Raw genomic sequence first — 19494 nt, forward strand, 5'->3', positions numbered from 1 at the left:
GGCAGCACGCTGTGCTTTCCAGAATGCACCGTGGTGGCAGCAGAGTTCTGGCGTCTCACAGTGCATGTTAACAATGGCCAACGAGGATATGGCTGGTGTCCAGTGAGTTCACGGATGATTATGATGATGACACGTTCTCCCAAGTTGAGAGGGTTATCTGGAGGAGGTGTAGCACCTGTGATGGACTTCTGCTGTGCCCCGATGTTGTCTTATTGTCTATACTTCACGAGGTGTGTTTACGTTGTGCACTGAACCGGAACTCCGCTGAAACTGACCTCTCGCGTGAATCACGGACCACGAGATGCTGCGAGATTCACAACTCCGAAACAGAATGGTTAGTGGTTGGTTGAAGCCATTTATTGTCAAACAGCTGTGTTTACTCTTTTTAAATCATAATGACAACGAAAAGTACCCAAATGACCCGGATCAAAGGTTTACATAGTCCTGTTCTTAATACTGTGTGTTGCCCCTTTTAACATCTGTGACAGCTTGGAGTCTTTGGGCTCATTGTGGACGAGGCTCTCTGTTGGTAAAACTGCCAAAACAGTATGGAGTAGACAATTCTGAAAACTGAGTGACTGTGCAAGAAGGAGTAGAGTGAAGAAAGCCACCCAGACACCCAGACAACCCAGAAAAAGTGGACTGTGGCTGTGACTGGAGAAATTGTGCACATTGCAAATTTTGCATTTTCTATCACCAGTTGTACAGCTTCAGGATGAAGTGGTATAGAGGGGGATTTTCTTGTAAAGAAGACCTGAAATTTAGCTGCAAATTGCCAGAAAGTACATCTGAGATGCAAACTTAGATTTGATCTGTTTTGGTGAAAGAATAGTCTTCCCCACTGTGCTCCACTATGAATCTAAGAGTGGTGATGCAAGATGTATTTATATTAACATTTCTAAACAGATGTCCTTTCAACCCAGTGAAAATAATTTCTATAACATGCAAAAGGGTCATTTCATGAAAAGGGGTCACCATTACACAACCCAATGTTATTGGTCAGTAAAAACAGAACAGCTCTATGTACAGGGCAAAAATATAAAATGATTGTCTCTCAATATATTGATTATATAACTATGATAACACACAGGACATAATTATCTTGGAATTTTTCTTTTTTGAGTTTTAATCTGAAAAGGGGGACACCAAACCCAAATTTGTGACACACAGCACCTAAGTATTATTTTGGTAAAAATAAATAGAAATCACTTCAACTAATTTATCTGAATTCACTTTTGATTTAAATGGCGCATGGTAAAATTAATTTACTGTCATAACCAATCCCTTGGTACAGCTGCAGAGAGCATGCCAAAAATGTGGTGTCAAATGTAACCCGTAGTGTCTCGGTGTGTTACATTTAAAACCCATGTTCCTAAACTGATATTTTATTTAATAAATAAAACTCCAGTTACATTGCTTGAAAACACCGCTCAGAGCCTTAAATATGGAGCCATTATTGTAGCAAAAGTATTTGCAAATGTGTATTTCACTTCACAAATGTGTAACCAGATCCACAAATGTGTAGAAAAACTGTGTAACCAGATCCACAAATGTGTAACCAGATCCACAAATGTGTAACAAAAAAAAAACACACGCGGTGGAGCAGCTTCTCTTTCCATGACCAAAACTCCTGTAACAGTGAAATGTGCTGTTCATTTTTAAACTGGACGCTGTCTTGATCCGGTATGTCATCTGACTAGCACAGGAATTGTGAAAAGACATGGACATCAGCACTTTTTCCGGCACATTAAGACAGACGTGCGGTGGAGTTCCGCGCATCACGGTGCAGCCGCTCGGCGCAAAGCAATGTCGTGATGAAGCCTCACGGGACATGTTCTGGCATGTCCAGCTCATGCACAATCACAATCGGATATTCACACGACTGGAAAGCAACCGGAATCCGTCTGAAATCCACCTGAAAGCTGTCCTGAGAGACCAACACCGAGGTGGTTTTGTCCCGCGTAATGAACGGCTCCATGGTGCGTCCCTCCGCTTTTCTTTCCATGAAAAAAACTCCTGTAATGGTGGAATGTGCCGGAAGAAGTGCTGATGTCCACATCTTCTGCCTTTTTGTGAAAGTCAGACGAGGTCCCGGATCAACAAAGCTTTCACGTTGGAAATGATCTGGTTGTTCCAGCGGGGTGTCAGCCTGTCGATGGGGGCTGGGAGCGCGCCGTGCTCTCAGCAGTTGTGGGCCGTCCTTAAAGCGGCAGTAACACCCCGTAATCTGTTTAATCCCCATAAAATCGTCCCTGAAAGCCATATTAATTTTTCAAACGGTGTCCACCTGGAGGTCTCTCACAGTTTCTGGAAAAAAATTGATGCAGCAAAGCTCCAAATCGTTCAGACATTTATTCGCAATAAAAAATAGACGAGAGGGGTGGACCAGTGCTCACTCAAAGCCTGCTCACAGGCGAATGACGCATCCGACAGGCATGAAAAAACTCACGCATGCGCACGAGGGTTCAAGCTTGTCTGACGCAATCACACGTGATTCAAATCCATATGGTTTTTTAAAAAAATAATAAGGTCGGATACTTTTCTAACAGACCTCGTACATTTCTGTGCAATATATTTATATCCTAGCCGCACCTTGCACTAGTGTCAATTGTATATATATATTTTTCCTTACATTGTTGAATTTTTCTTTATATCTTGTTTTTTATACATACTCTTGCACTATTTTTATCTCTTTTTTTTTGCACTATTTTTATTTTTATTCTATTTTATTGCACTGCAACTGGATGGCCCTAATCTCGTTGTACCAATGTATAATGACAATAAAAGGCATTCTGATTCTGATCAATATTAGGATTGAGCCGCCCACCTCTATTACACGGATTTTGACGTACAGCTGGCTGCAAGGGACCATCAACATTTTCCTATTATTACCATTTTTATTCTTGTGTTTATTTAAAATTAAAAGAAGCAAGAAGATCCATTTATGTTCCTGGTCCCCGAAACACAGGGAAAAAAAGAAAATGCCCTCAAAGATGTTCTGCAAGGATATGCATATAAATAGTGTCAAGAAAGATGACTTTAAGCTTGCTTTTAGCTTGTTTTCATCTTGGAATATAGTACGTGCCATTGGATTAATATACATGCTGTTGGATTAAACTGGACAGTGTTCGGTACTTTCCTGGAGTAAGTGAGGTCATACCGGACTTTTCCATTGCAGATGGGGAGGCCCATGGAATGAACTCAGTGGTGAAGACGATGGAATATGTCTAAGATGATTCTAAAATGACAAAGTATGATCAAATGAAGTATTAATATGTTAAAAGTAATATCTAAGAATGATTCCAACATAACAAGTATGATTAAATGAACTATTAATGTAATAAAAGTAAGAGTTGATTAGAAAAGTATGTTACAAATAAGTGAAATGAATGATTATATGAGTTGTTTTTCATAAAGAGTGCAGAGTCAGAAGAGGAAGTGAAGAAGTTGGTTTGATAAAGAGTGCAGTCAGAAAGAGGAAGTTAAGTAATGTCGCAAGCAGAGCAAGAGAAGCTGACAATAAACAACTGATCAAATGATTAAGATGTGGTAAAATATGAAAATGAATAATAAGGAATGAAAATGTTTGTATATGATCATGTGAATTGTTTTTATGTGAAAGAGAGTTGTAATGAAATGATTGAATATGATTGATGTGATTCTAAAGACATGATTTAGAAAAACAAATTCTCAGAAAGTTGAAGTGTTAACAGAAAAGAGGAACTTGAGAAATAAGTTACTGGCAAAGGGCTGCAGATGGCTTCCAGTAAGGGAAGGAGAAGGGAGGAGGTTTTGAGTCACCAGCGTCCCCATGGTAACCAAGATCATCTGAAGAAGAGTCAAGCTCATATATAAACTGTAAAACACCAGGAAACGGGGTTATTCTTCCAGGGAGAGGTGCTGTTGTCACTTCTCCCCTGCTACGAGGAGATCACAAGACTTGACCATCTTGTGAGCAGCAACTGGAATCGTGGAGTGAGAGGATTGGAGACATAAGAGATTAAGAGAGGTTAATTCCAAATCAGCTGCTCCTTTCCCCGCTTCTCCCCTCAGGAACCTCACGGGTTGATGATCCTATTCTCTCTTGTAGATCACCATTTTGCACGGTATACTCTCATACCTGCTCTCTTGACGATCCGATCCAGCAGGCTCCCTCGCCTGCTTCCCTTCCTCGTCGTTTCGTGACGATCCAGCAGGCTATCCCCGTCTGCTTCTCGTCCCAGTCCAGACGATCCAGCAGTGACACGTCTGCTTCTCGTCCTTGATCCCAGCTCCCTGGGATACTTGCTCCTGTTGTCTTTACTTCGTCCTTCTGGTGGTTGCCTCCAAATTTTCACACCTCTGGAAAACAGATGTTTCAAGCTGTTACTGGACCTATACAGGCCTTCAGCTGACACTCTCCACAACACTGTCTCCTTTGGTGATCCACTCAGGGGCTTTCCACCTATCCTATGGCAAAGACTCTCCTTTGGCCAGGATTCTTCCTCGAACCCGACTACACTTCGTCAGGTCCCTGTTCGGGCGCCACATGTCACATCTGATCTTCTTCTGTATTTGTTTTGACAAATATTGGCTGTACAAATGTGGGACTGAGTTTGAATAATGTAACAGCACAGAAAATGCAGATTTATGGTGAAACTCTCTTGAAAACATTGATCATGCCCATCGATGTCTATGTATGTCTGGTTGTTAGATGCTAACCCAGATGGCGACGCTGTAGCAACAGTCAGCGAATGAGTGGATCGTTGTGGTCCTCCATCTAGTGAGTAAATAGAAATTGATGCTTAAAATGGTAGTGGTGACTGATATCATTGGTGTTTACGCCCGTCTCCACATGGGTACAAATTGCTGCACGCATTTGTGGATCTTCCGCAGCAGAAGTACAGCAAAAGTCACATGTGATGCCGTATTAACACCAGACGACACGCGAGCGACGGCAGCGACAGGTTGCCATGTAATCCCTATGCAAGGAGGCATTGCGGCGCCACAAAAGTCCAAGCCACACAATGTGACGCGATGGACGCGAATGAAGGGACGTGAATGAAGCGATTTTGAGCAATTGCCGCGTTTGTGGCGCGATATCGCGTTGCGTTGCCCTCCTCCCCAAGGTGAAAACTCTGAACTTTTGCAGCTTGTCATGTCGCGATGACCAATCAGGGACTGGATATGTAGTGACGTGGAGATGTCTGGAGTTTATACTTGGTGTGGACATGTCCTGTCTCTGGCAGGCAGCCTGTGAGCAGGACTTATATCCCTTTTGTCCTTTATTTCACAATTATGACAGAGTTTGAGGGGAGAGCGAGCAGCAGCGGCAGCAGCCAGTTTTTTTTTACGTGTGCGTGAACGAATTGTCTGTGAAGATTATTTGATTTATTAACTACACAGATGTATAATAAAACAAATGGTGACTGGTTTACAACACAATTATGACAGAGTTGGAGGGGAGAGCGAGCAGCAGCACTACAGCAGCGGCAGCCAGTTTTTTTTAATTGTTCATATGTGCACGCATGCGAACAGGACAGGAGGTCCTCAAACTGGGTCCTGGAGAGGCGGAAGTACCGCTGAAAGCTGCCATCATCCAGACGCAACTCCTGCAGCAAATGATGAATTTGTGGCGTCCGGTGTGAACGCGGCTCAAGCAGAGCAATACACCGGCGATGGTGGCGCGTCCATCGCCAGGCGAGGGATGCAAATTTGTGGCGTCGCGTGGCCTGCGGTGTGAACGAGGCATAAGAACACATCCAATCGAGTCGCCCGATTTTCACACACATGCTTACACATGCACAGATTTTTTTTTTTTACGCATTTGTGGATTAAAACACACATTTGCAAATACTTTTGCTACAATAATGGCTCAATCGAATTTAGTTGAACAATAAAGTAACAGTCATCAATTATTTTCTTTATGTTTGTTTCATGCTTGAGTCCTAATATAGCCGCCAAAAATAGCACTCTTTAGCTTTCCCACGTGCCCATCCAAAAAAAGTATAACTTGATTTATGTCAATCGTGGATTTTCTGTATTCCCTGTGGTCCATATATTCATATCTTACAGTCTATAGCACCTTGCTCGATAATTAAAAAATTGACCCTCATGTCACATATTGGTGCTCCCTTTCCATGAAATGACCCAAAACTAATTAAAAATGTAAAAACCAAAACAGTGGATTGCTTAAGTATGTCAATGCATGTGTCTTTATGACTTTATTAAGATCAATCGTGAAGAAATCTAAACAGTATGGTGCTCTATGGTAAATGTGAATGGACTAGGCATTTCTCAAAAACTGAATGTGCAAGAAGGAGAAGAGTGAGTGAGGCTAAAGAAGGCTAAAGCTTTTGGGTGGGCCCCACATAATTTTCAGATTTCAAAGTGGATAGAACCACACACATGCATTATTTTCTAGATTTTGCAATAGGGATGGCTTCTCTGCTCAGAATGTAATCACTGACACAGGATGGCATGTACGACAGAGGTAGCCAGAAAAACTTGGCATCCCAGCCTGGGGAGTATCGAGTGCGTGGCCGGACAGCAGAGACGGCGTGCTCCATGCAGCTGACCACCTTCATCAGATCACTGTCAGACATCTTGGAAAGCTTTTCATTTATCATCTTGCTTACTAGGAGAGAAGATGATGACAGTACAGGAAACACGGAAATGAACAAACCACACAGTGAAGGAAGTACATGATCTTGTCTTACTTTTCTGCACATAATCTGGCCCGTAGTCATCTCTGACCTCCTGGGGCAGTTTGTTCCACAAGATGTTGGTCTGTTTTAGCAGGTTGCCAGGATCAGTTACGTTTGTTTTGAAGAAGCCCGGCTCAATGCAGAGGACCTTTACCCCAAATTCCATCATGTTCAACCTGAGCAAGACATTTCATTTAATCAGAGTACTTACAAATGCACATAAATGTCAATATCAGCTTTGACATGCTGATAATTCATTGTGTGATTTAATGTCTTACCTGAGGCTGTCATTGAAAGCCTCCACACCATACTTGGAGACTGTGTAAGGGCCTCCTGTAGGACTGATCCTTCCAAACACACTTGCGACATTGACCACTCTTCCCTTAGCCTTCTTGATGAGTGGTAGGACGCTCAGGGTCACGGCGATCAGGCCATTTAAGTTCACATCCAGCATTGACTTGTAGTCCTCAATGGTTAACCAATCACACGGGGCAGAAGGGACGGATACGCCTGCATTGTTCACTAGGGCCCATAGGCCTGGGGGAACCACAGGTGACATCAGTTAACCGTGGCTTTACAAAAATCAACATCGGTTGCACAGAAGCACTGCTGATAACAACCTAGTCCATACAGGTAGATACAGACAAAAGGGAGCATTATCATTTAACACTTGCCCATGGTGACTATTCAATGTCCTGAAGACCCATTGGTCTGAAGGTCCATCAGGCTGAGTGTGGAAATGGCGTAATGCCCGACCAAGAAGCCCCTGAGCAGAGGAGGACCGTGCAGGTGAAGGAGCATGTGAACGGACACTCGCAGCTTTAGCACTTCCCCGTTACCAGCCCAGAAGCTGAGCTTTAAACCAGTGTGCGGATTTTCCCTTTTTTTCCGTCTGGAATTCCTGATTATCCTGCACCTGGCCTAATATAGGATTGGATGTGTGCACTACTGCCATTTTTTTTTTCTCTAGAAGCTGAACAAGGACATACCACGGAGAAACTTTCAAATCCAGAGAAAAGAGAATGGAACGGCGCCGTTACTGTTTTGAACAGTTTTTCAGAGCATTACTGTAGCTGCATGCTGTTAGCCTGTTAGCTAACTAGTTGACCGGCCTTTTTTCAGGACTTTCGGACAAACTGACTGGAATAATAATCCATCCCCCTTGGCAACTGGTAGATACAGTTTAGCTAATCAGCTAACAGCTAATCAGTGGCACTAACTATTTTTTTGAAGCAGATTAGCTTTTCAGCTAGTTTCCACTAAACTTAGTTCTGTTTACGTTAAGTCAGGTACCATTTTTATGAATAAAGTTTAATAGAAAAAAGTTGGTAAACCATAAACCCATAAATGTTTGTTCCTGTTGGAGCTTATAATCCAATAAACCATATAATAGGTGTCAAACTGGTGGAGTTTGTGGTAGCCTGTATTCTCTTGGCCCTTTCTGGAATCAGTCTGACACCTGTGCAATAAATGAAATTGACAACAAGCATCACTTCAAGGACAAACGTGTATTTGTATGATGTAATATTTTCTGTACTATGAATAAGCTGTATCTTGCATGTGTGACACACTTCACAGCATCCCACAACCTCTGGGACGGGAGCAGGCACTCTAACCACGAGGCTAAAACCTATGGGCTCTAGCGTCTGTTGCTCCATCATCTTTTGGTCTTGAGTTGTGAGGTTTACAAACTTGTACACAGCACCACCTGCTGGCCTCCTTTACACATGAAAACTACTGCTTATTTTCATTTGTTCATTATTTATGTACATCTTGAACATCCTCTGATCTTGGCATGCTGAACCTTTTTGGGAACCTTCATGTTTATGATTCAACATGTTGAAGTTTCTGCTGTTTAAATCAGTTTTTCAGGGTTTTAAAGCAAACAAACAAACAACAACAACAACAACAAAAAAACCAAGTCAAGCTAAATTCAAAGAATAAAGGTTAGCAGTTATTGGTAGCTTCAGCTAAATACGTTAGTGTTTTAGCAGCTTATCAGTTTAGCATTATTCCCGTTAACAGATTAATGTTTATCAAAGCTCCCCTCTTACCACATACTCCAACTTTGTCCTTGATCATTGCTGCAACTTTTGCCACACTCTCGTTGCTCCTGACATCAAGGTGCGTTGTGATCAAGTTGCTGGAACAGGACTTCTTCATATCTTCTTCTCCCTTCTCCGTGAAGCACGAGGCAATCACTCTGAATCCCTGCTTGTCCAGATGCCGGGCCAGCAGGTTGCCAAAGCCGGTGTCACAGCCGGTGATATACACATATTTATTCTTCTTGTCTGAGACCCTGGGGAGTTCCCTGACCCAGCGGTACAGATAGTAGAAAACCACCAGCCCCAGGAGGTACAGGTACATGGCTGCAGACCAAAGAGAGTACAAATTGCAACAATACAGTATTGTGCAAGAAAAAAAAACTAAACAAAAAAACAGGTGTGATCTTTTTTTTTAAATTAGACCTCACAAGCCAACTTCACTCATTTCACAATTTAAACATCTGGATCTGGATATAAATTAGTGGAGGAGCATGAACCTGATGTTATTTATTGTTCCAAAACAAGCTGGTATGCAGTGGCGGCTCCTGATAAATTTCTCAGGGGGGCAAGTGCTGCAGTGATAATTAATTCAATTTCAATTTATTTAATTTACATAGCGCCAAATCACAATAAATCTGTCTCAAGGTGCTTCACGCAAGTTAGGTGTAACCTCAGAAACCTTACCAAACTAAGGTGACCCATTCAGTAATTAACATACAGCTAAAGTGAGTCCCTTCAGCTCTTCAGCATGTTGATTTTTGCATACGTTTTACACCGCATGCTCTTCCTGACAGAACTCCACATTACACTGAGAATGGACAGGGGTTGGGTTTGAACCAGGAACCTTCCACATCAAAATCAAGTGCACTAATCACTTGGCCACCGTCCCTGCCTCAGTAATTAACATACAAGTAACTAGACAATTTGTTACATCATATTGTGCAAATTAGTCATCTAGCAGACTTGTCATTGTCTTGTCACCTCATGTAGCAACACCACCAATAACACCAGATAGCAACACAATACAAAGATTTCCCATTAGGCTAGTGGACAGCTAGGTCCACTTCATTGTCAAAGTCTTTTTGAATAAAATAAAAATACCTGGCTCTACAATGACTGAAGAGTGGAAGACGATGGACTGGACTTTGTAGAAGTGGTTGATGAATCTGAAGCTTTCATTTACCATAAAAAGCAATACGCACTGTTTCCGTTTGAGGAAGATGATTAATATTGAAAAATTATTTCTAAACTATGGCTAACGCCCACTACGTTGGCGTAACACATGCAGCTTTCACGTTGCTTGCCAGGCGACGGGTGGTATGGGCAGGAAAAGCTAATGACACCAATGGAATCTGGATGAAACATTCAACAAAGCTGTGGAAAGCCACCCAGTTGTTGGATTTTAAAAACCTGATCAACACCTGCAGTGGGGTTGAGTACCACTTTGGATTCCAGTCTTTTGGCAGACATGTCAGATCTTAGCTTTTGCCTTTTTGGTGCGATGTTCTGGTGTTTGAATCAGCAGAATAATGGAGTCACACTGTCTTGGACCCCCACCATTACCTCAGTCTTTGACAGTGAACATTTCATTTCTCATGGCCTCTTGATGTTTTGTAATTGAATGGAACACCAACACTTTTCGCGGGAACTATCATTATTCAGCCGTTCATGATATCAGCAGCCTTTGGGTTAAAACCTCCCAGCACATGCAGTCAAATCAACCCTTTATCACTGGTGCAGTCAGGACAAATAATATGAATGTCATTATTAGGGTGGTTCAAAAAAATTAAAGTTGGAAATTCATTACTCTCACCCCTTCATTTTATGATGCTTTGGGACAAAAAGAAAGCCTGCCAAATATTTTTGTCATACATTAATATTTAGAGGTAGCACATCATAGCTGAAGGTTGTAAATATATCAGTTATCGCTGCCCGAGTGCCCGTGCAATAGGTTATCCATTATCCAGTATCTAATCACATCACTTATAAAGAGGATAGAAGTTAACCACCTGAGTGTAACTAAAGTATAATTTTATATTCAATTTAAAACTATACCTGGGTTTAAATATTTCTTACAAACAACATACTTTCAAAAATGTTATTTTAGGCTACAAGCTGAAAATTTTGCTTCAATTCACAGCTTCTTTTCTTTCAGATCTTTGGTGATGGTGAATCTAACATGAGAAAAATGTAAAAAGAGACACTTGCTGACTTAACATGCTTAACCATTAACTGAAAACTTCAGTAAAACATGTCAGCTACTAGAAGTAGAACATTTGTATACCTTATTGGTTCCACCGACTGAAATAAAGGGAAACAAACTGCCCTCAAATGGGCAAATACTCAAGGTATTTTCTTCAAACACACTGATTTGAAGAAAACTGTCCATGATGCTGCTGTGACCTCTATAGACATGGCAATTCCTTTTTGGGAGAGAGCTAGAATCCCACTGAGGGCAAAGCAGCATCTGATCACAAAGTTAGAAAATGTGTTCGGAAAATGGAAAACATTGAAAAAGACCAAGAATCGCAATACAGACAAGCAGAAGAAAGATGAAACAGTGTTTTGTGAATCTTTGGAGGACTTGTTTGACATGGCACATGTCCTAACAATGATAAAGTTTGAAGATGACAGACAGTTCCTACTTGCTCAGTGAGAGAAAGGTAGAGGATGCATGACAGGCATAGATAAAATACAAACTGCCAAAGAACAAAGAGCAGAAAAAAGGAAAGCTGCAGAAGCAAAATACAAAGAGAAACTGGAGGAGCCTGGACCATCTATTGTCTCACTACCTGACACTGTCTCCAGCCAGAGTGAAGAGAACACAGAAAGTCCAGATGAAGAATTTGTTATGCCAGTGCCACAAAAAGCCAGTAAAATTAAAGCTGTTGTAACACCAGGACTTGCAGCAGCATTGGATAGGACCAAAACAACAGACAGAAGTGCCACCTATATTCTGACTGAAACGGCAGCAAGTCTTGGTCATGATGCAAGCAACTTAAATATCATTATCATAATTGGTTCTTGTGCTGATTTATACATTTTTGAATATTAAGTACTGCAAGGCATAAAGAATATTATTGTTTGGAGCTAGATCAAAATATATGTGGAAATATACAACCCCTGGTAAAAATTATGGAATCACCGGCCTCAGAGGATGTTCATTCAGTTGTTTAATTTTGTAGAAAAAAAGCAGATCACAGACATGACACAAAACTAAAGTCATTTCAAATGGCAACTTTATGGCTTTAAGAAACACTATAAGAAATCAAGAAAAAAAGATTGTGGCAGTCAGTAACGGTTACTTTTTTAGACCAAGCAGAGGAAAAAAATATGGAATCACTTAATTCTGAGGAAAAAATTATGGAATCACCCTGTAAAGTTTCATCCCCCAAACTAACACCTGCATCAAATCAGATCTGCTCACTGACATTGACCCTATGCCATGACATTGACCCTATGTGTCTTTTGCAAGGAATGTTTTTGCAGTTTTTGCTCTATGGCAAGATGCATTATCATCTTGAAAAATGATTTCATCATCCCCAAACATCCTTTCAATTGTCCAAAATATCAACATAAACTTGTGCATTTATTGATGATGTAATGACAGCCATCTCCCCAGTGCCTTTACCTGACATGCAGCCCCGTATCATCAATGACTGTGGAAATTTACATGTTCTCTTCAGGCAGTCATCTTTATAAATCTCATTGGAAAGGCACCAAACAAAAGTTCCAGCATCATCACCTTGCCCAATGCAGATTCGAGATTCATCACTGAATATGACTTTCATCCAGTCATCCACAGTCCACAATTGCTTTTCCTTAGCCCATTGTAACCTTGTTTTTTTCTGTTTAGGTGTTAATGATGCCTTTCGTTTAGCTTTTCTGTATGTAAATCCCATTTCCTTTAGGCGGTTTCTTACAGTTCGGTCACAGACGTTGACTCCAGTCTCCTCCCATTCGTTCCTCATTTGTTTTGTTGTACATTTTTTGATTTTTGAGACATATTGCTTTAAGTTTTCTGTCTTGACGCTTTGATGTCTTCCTTGGTCTACCAGTATGTTTGCCTTTAACAACCTTCCGATGTTGTTTGTATTTGGTCCAGAGTTTAGACACAGCTGACTGTGAACCACCAACATCTTTTGCAACATTGTGTGATGATTTACTCTCTTTTAAGAGTTTGATAATCCTCTCCTTTGTTTCAGTTGACATCTCTCATGTTGGAGCCATGATTCACGTCAGTCCACTTGGTGCAACAGCTCTCCAAGGTGTGTTCACTCCTTTTTAGATGCAGACTAACGAGCAGATCTGATATGATGCAGGTGTTAATTTGGGGGATGAAAATTTACAGGGTGATTCCATAATTTTTTCCTCAGAATTGAGTGATTCCATATTTTTTTCCTCTGCTTGGTCTAAAAAAGTAACCGTTAATGACTGCCACAATCTTTTTTTTTCTTGATTTCTTATAGTGTTTCTTAAAGCCAGAAAGTTGCCATTTGAAATGACTTTAGTTTTGTGTCATGTCTGTGATCTACTTTTTTTCTACAAAATTAAACAACTGAATGAACATCCTCCGAGGCCGGTGATTCCATAATTTTTGCCAGGGGTTGTACCAGTAAAAATTATTAGTTTTATGAAATTGTACATGATGTGTTTTTATGTTAGGTACAACAAATTTAGAGGGTGAGACTTGACGTTTTTTGAAAAAAAATTTTTGACCATTTTTATGGACCACCCTAGTCATTATCTGCCGTACTTTCCTGCATTGATATGGTAAATATTCATTGTTCCATCTCACCTTGAAGAAGCTATCATAGTATGGAGACCATGCAAATGACATATCCGGATGTAAATTAGACCCAGAGGAAGTAGAATCTCCATGCAGATAGTTTAGTCTGAATGTCAGTGTGAGCTGTCCTTTGACGAGTCTACCACATGTTTCCAACACGAGCACCAGAGCTAGATGGGGCGTCAGCTCAGGTGGGTAAGTTGAGCTTTTGTTTTGGGCTTTGCAGGTCAGATACCATTATTGGCGCACTGATCGTACATATGTGGGTTGCAGGACATGCTAAGAACATCCTGGACACGCAATAGTGTGTGAACATGGTCTACTGTTAACTACTGTCAACAGTTTTTCATTTAATGTAAACAATTTCTTGCACAGAAGTTGGACTGAGACCAACAATAATTTTATAATTAATTGTTTTATCAATTCATAAAAAAAAATATGAGTGCAAACAGTATATGAGTGCAGGTACAACTGAATTTCACCAAGTGCTCTAAAAAATAAAGTAAAAATATCTGTAAAAAAAATGTATACTTGAACATAGTTTTTGCCAAGTATAATTTTGGGTAAAAGTAAATTGTGCCAAATTTGACGTGAACTAAGTATACCTAAATTACATATGAACTTTTGCTTATTTGAAAGAACATTGAACAACTATGACCTTGAGTTTGACCTTTCATGATCAGCTAATATCAAAAGTCACATTACCAGTAGAAAAGTGATATACATCATATATCGACTTTATATTAGTGTTTAGTAGTGACCATAGGTGTATCTCTAACCAATTCCTCAAAGTAGCCACTGTAACTATCTCATTTAAGCATTTGGCCCCAAAATTTTGATGATCTGTGACCTTTTAACAGATTTGTCTAAAAATCAAATCACTTTGTCCTTGGCTGATCCACAATCCTTCCACCAGATTTGGTCCACTTTGCATCAAAACTCTTTGAATTGTTGACACACAGATCATTAAAGAGAGCCAAACCATGAACATTTCCTAAAATACCAGATCCACAAGTTGCCAGCAGTAAAAAAGTAAAACTAAACATGTATTTAACATGAACAAACAGCTTGAATTGCAAAACATGCTCAACGTGACACACCAGATCAGAACTGACACTAAAGTTTGACTATATAAACTTTACACAGTCACGTTAATGAGCAACAGCCAAGTCACATTAACCACCTGCAGCTGGAGCATGGTGAGTTCAGGACAGTCTGGAACTCACAACGCTGTGCTACTACCTCAGATAACTACATAACCTAAATAGACTACATTATTGCTTTTACAATTAGTTCAGACTCTGAACTCTGAAAATTTTCAATAATATGTCACTCATGCAATGCTGGCAGCATGCTGCTATGCCAGGTGCTCAATTTACCGGCCTTGCTCAAGAGCACTTTAATAATTTTCCTGGCTGGACAGAGAGGAAATGACCCTATGACCTTCTGGTCACAAATCTGCACTTCTGAACTGTAGGCCACTCTAGGGTCCTTTTATTCAGAGAGTAGCATCAACTGAGAACATGGCGCCATTTTGGGGCCAATCATGCTGAACTGCTGAATGAACCTTTTTTTTTTTAATCATTTAACCACATACAGCAACACATCCAGGGACAGGCACTGTCAAAAATAAATATAAAAATAATTAAGGTATCGAATTTACATAAATTTACAATTTGTGATGATTTATTTAATAAATTTAAAGCCTGATTTGTTTCTGTAAATCTGTAACTCTGTGTTATGCAATGACATGCGTGACAGTTTTAAAGTTCCCTGTTGCTGGATTATGTTTTATTCTGGATTAATTTAACCCTCAACAAGCTTTTCTTTCTACAATCTTCACCTCCAATTCACAGATAAGCTGTGCAATTTCCTCTTTGTCCGACTCCGTGTTGTAAATTTGTGGACTTTTCTGATCCATTTGTAATCAGCGTGCGCACTGCAAAAACTATTAAAATATGAGAGGAAAGAGTGGAAGCAGAAAAGTGTCAAATCACAGACTTTTGTGGTGTCTGAATTAACGGGTGCATGTCCAGACTGCTCTGTCCGATACATGTGAGGGTTTTATTTTTATGGAAATACTTTGCGATCGGACAGGACGTTTTATCTGATGTGAGTGAAAATCCGTCAAACAATATCTGTTATATACGGTGTTCATTACATGTAAAACCATACAAAAACATCCAGTTTAGGTTAGTTTTACTGTACGTGGGACTCAATATTAAATTTACCTCTGAAAACTTTGACGATGAACTCACTTCATCCCACATGGCTGACTTTATTTTCCCAAATTTTTCTTCTGTTCAGATGTGAAGGGAATCTGTACATCTTGAACCTCTTGTTGTGTCTATTTGTTCTTCCAAATACACAACAACCCGGCCTTTTCATCGAATAAGTAAATAAAATAGCTACAGATAGTTTAACAGCAAACATTATTTTGGCCCCAGGATGGCACCACGAGTCACGTGACCATTTTTTTTTCCCGGCTTGTCATGTCACTACTATCTGAATAAAGTCTGAAGAACAAATACTGTAAAAGACAGATGGAACGATGTATCTTTAGACTTTACATTGTTCTTGTCCAGCGTCCCACAGTTCCAGAGTCTCTTGTTCTGTGATAAACATTCAAAAAAGGTCCCACAATTCTCATCTTTTATTGTATGACATATTTATTACACACACATAACATGAAAAATTACGATTTTTTTTTTATTATTTTTGTAGATGTAGTGCTCAGTACATAACAACAAAAAGACAATTGGCAATAATCTTAAAATGATTATAAAATTTTCTTGTAAATACTCGTATTATATGGACATAAATTAAAAAACGTTTTCAGCACACTTATCACACTGCAAAGGTTTTATGGCTAATAAAATGTAACTAAAATGAACTGGCACTGACACATTTAGCAGCCAGTTGGTTTTACAAAATGTAGATTTCACACAAATTTCTGTGAATTGTTGCCAAAACTTCAGGACCGTTTGTATTGTCTGTTGAATAAGTCAAAAATTAACAACTAAAAATAATTACATATGTAATTATCTTTTGATCATTATGCTTGACAGACATGCACTGACTTTTGCAGCGCAGTTCCTCCATTTTTTTTTTTTTTTTTTTTTTTTTCCAACAAAGACAAACACATTACAACTAATATACCCAGTGATACTGGTAATATACAATTTTCTTTGTCTAGAACAAATGAGATTGAAGTCTGAATGTGAAAAGGACAGAAGTCAAACATCCTACCTGCTGTGAAGGAGACGTGCACAAGTTAAGTGAATTTTGAAAGTGTGTGTGTGTGTGTGTGTGTGTGAAGTAATGCAGAGTGTGGAAACAGAATGTGATGCAACACGATCCACTCCTTTGGATTCACCCAGTTAAAAAAAAAAAACCTTATTCGGCTGTGCAAGTGCAGTCGGACCTGTTGAATTTTACATTAGTAGTTAAAAACAAAACAAAACACAAGTACAATCTAAAATTGTGCAATATCTGTTTGATCTACATATGCAACATAGACTTAATTATCTGTGCAATAACCACTGTGTTTGTAATATAAAGTCTGCAATAACTGCTGTTCACGATCTCCATTAACCTGGTACGTTGTAATATATATTTATCAGGATTTATCAGGATTTACCATTAGGAGGTAACAAATGGTCATTTTATACTTATACGCTGTTTTTATATTTATTTACTCAAGCGCTCTGCACAATAATCCCTATGTAGCCAAAGCTTGCCTGTGAGTACAAATGGCAAATAAAGTCTCTAATATAAAATGTGCTGTGAGCCTCTATAGTCAGCAGCCACATGTTGACTATTAGAGACAAAGCAGCTGACGTGTGTGCAGAACAGTCAGAGGTCAGACTACTACAAGTAGAACGATTCCAAAGGACTCAGCTTGTTAGGACTTTAATATCAAGTTGAATTCAAGTGGAGCTTTTACACCAACAGTTCCAGATCTGAAAGAAGACCTCACATGTGTGCAGCTCATGATGGCCTTTGTCCCTCAACAACTCTGTCAGATAAGGGTGCAGAGTTCAGGAGAGGCACACCATCAGGGAAATCAAATTTTCGTTCAGAAAGATGGAAGACTGGATCACTTTTCTAGCAGAAATGAGTCCCGGGAACCTATATGGGGGGACCTACAAGGCACAACAGTTAAATGGAACTTCACCAATAACAACAACGACATGATGCTTCAGGAGTAAAAGGATCATGGATCTAAGTTGTGGTCTCGGGTACTTTGCAGAAGGAAAACTTCTCAGTAACAATAATGCATCCATTTTCTTTACCCGCTTACACCAATAATAATAAATATAACACAATGCTAACATACTCTCAGGCGCATGAGCATTGTGTTCTTTATAATTTGCAGTTGTTTATGTAATTATTAAGATCCTGTTGTCTTACATACAATTAATCTATTAATCAGTCAATCAAAAACAATATTTATGTTTTAATAGCATCTGCGGGAGGCCTTGTGTGTGTGTGTGTGTGTGTGTGTCCATGAGCTTTTGACAAAAGCAGAAATATGCAAATCAAGGAATATTTGTAGATCACCCTCTGTGCATTTGCTGGTATCCGGTTGTTAAGTGTGACGTAACGCATCATGTGATTTTCAACTTCCGGCTCCAAACAAAAATGGCGCGCTGTCATTAACATTGAGAACTGCACTGAGACGATCTGATCAGGCTGCACTTACACCGTTGCACACAGACAACAGCATTAACATCGCAACATAAAACGCTTTGTATATTGCGCCTAAAACTCTCCTGGATATATTAATTGGGTTTTTAGACGTTGTTACTGCATTTTTTTTATGTAAAAATATCAGATGCTCAGGTTGTTTCTCCGTTATTTTCAATGGGAGTTAATGTCGTTCGGGGAGAAAGTGAAGTTTGCACTTTAACGTCCTGTTTATTGTAATAAATAATTTTTATTAATAAACAGACATGTATATTTTACATGTGCATAATAAAATATGTAAAGTTAAAGAAAAAAAAAGTTTTATTAAGTGTTCTGACCATAGAACCAGATGAATGCGGTTAACGGAGGTGGAGGTGGATTAGGGAGGGCCGGAGGTTTGCGCACACTGTAAACACAAACTAAACTTAAACTGTAAATCCTTAAAAGGATCAAATAGACGTAACTTTAATTATAAACTTGGAGGTCTTTGGACCTGGAAACAGATTTATCACGTGATGCGTTACGTCAGCGCTTAACAACCGGATTAGTGAGACAAATTTAACTCCATAGGAAGTTAGCTTTGAATTAGCAGAAGTTAGCGTGCATGCCAACTCCACAAAATGCGCCATCAGGTTACAAAAAGAGTGTTTTCAGTTTTAGAAATGTTTATTTCTCGCTATCTTTTACATAATATATGACAAAGAGGATATATTTACACACACACATACACATGAAACAGAGTTTTGCAGCTAGCTTCCAGATGTGACGTCACCATGCTAACATTTGCAAAATAAGTTCAGAGGTGTTATAGGTTCCAAAAACAGCATTTTTGGTTTTAGAAGTGTTTATTTCTTGCTAGCTTTTACATAATATATGAAAGACATGCATATAAACACAAAGTAAAGTGGTTTTGAAGAAACCAGCCACGGTACAACTCTACTCTGATTGGCTGTCATCCCCCACCACTCAAAAACAGAACAGATTCAAAAAGAATGTGACTTTTTAACCTCTTAAAGTACCTCTTAAAATCTTCCCTTGCTTGGACTCGGGGTCGCCACAGCAAATCCAAGGTGGACCTGCATGTTGAATTGGCACAAATTTTACGCTGGATGCTATTCCTCACGCAACTCCACATTACATGGAGAAATGTGGCAGGGGTGGGGTTTGAACCAGGAACCTTCTGCCCTGAAACCAAGTGCACTATCCACTTGGTCACCACCTCTAGTAACAATAATAACAACAATAATAATGAATTTAATGTTATTATTATAGGTGGTCTCCAAAT

General features: G+C 39.7%; 1 protein-coding gene and 1 long non-coding RNA gene across 2 annotated transcripts; one reads left to right on the plus strand and one right to left on the minus strand.

Moving 5' to 3' along the window:
• Window positions 1-775: 775 nt before the first annotated feature.
• Window positions 776-11291, plus strand: LOC117515777. The gene is made up of 3 exons (XR_004562224.1): window positions 776-952; window positions 3730-3735; window positions 11280-11291. It is a non-coding gene; the product is annotated as an uncharacterized LOC117515777 (long non-coding RNA).
• LOC117515772 (retinol dehydrogenase 16-like) lies at window positions 6375-16780 on the minus strand. The gene is made up of 5 exons (XM_034176489.1): window positions 16770-16780; window positions 8741-9055; window positions 6965-7223; window positions 6699-6862; window positions 6375-6616 (listed from the first exon to the last, which is right to left on the minus strand). The coding sequence occupies exons 2-5, from the start codon at window positions 9051-9053 to the stop codon at window positions 6393-6395; spliced, it is 960 nt and encodes a 319-aa protein (XP_034032380.1). The 5' UTR covers window positions 9054-9055; window positions 16770-16780; the 3' UTR covers window positions 6375-6392.
• Window positions 16781-19494: the final 2714 nt, after the last annotated feature.

Source organism: Thalassophryne amazonica, chromosome 1 (assembly GCF_902500255.1).
Source record: "Thalassophryne amazonica chromosome 1, fThaAma1.1, whole genome shotgun sequence".
NCBI classification, from domain to species: Eukaryota; Metazoa; Chordata; class Actinopteri; order Batrachoidiformes; family Batrachoididae; genus Thalassophryne; species Thalassophryne amazonica.

Bases quoted from the DNA above. Each gene is read 5' to 3' on its own strand.
- LOC117515772 (XM_034176489.1), bottom strand. From the start codon at position 9,053: ATGTACCTGTACCTCCTGGGGCTGGTGGTTTTCTACTATCTGTACCGC. The intron at 7,224-8,740 runs GTAAGAGGGGAG...TGGTTCCCCCAG, and splicing joins GGACAAAGTTGGAGTATGTG to GCCTATGGGCCCTAGTGAAC. The intron at 6,863-6,964 runs GTAAGACATTAA...TGTCTTGCTCAG, and splicing joins GCTTTCAATGACAGCCTCAG to GTTGAACATGATGGAATTTG.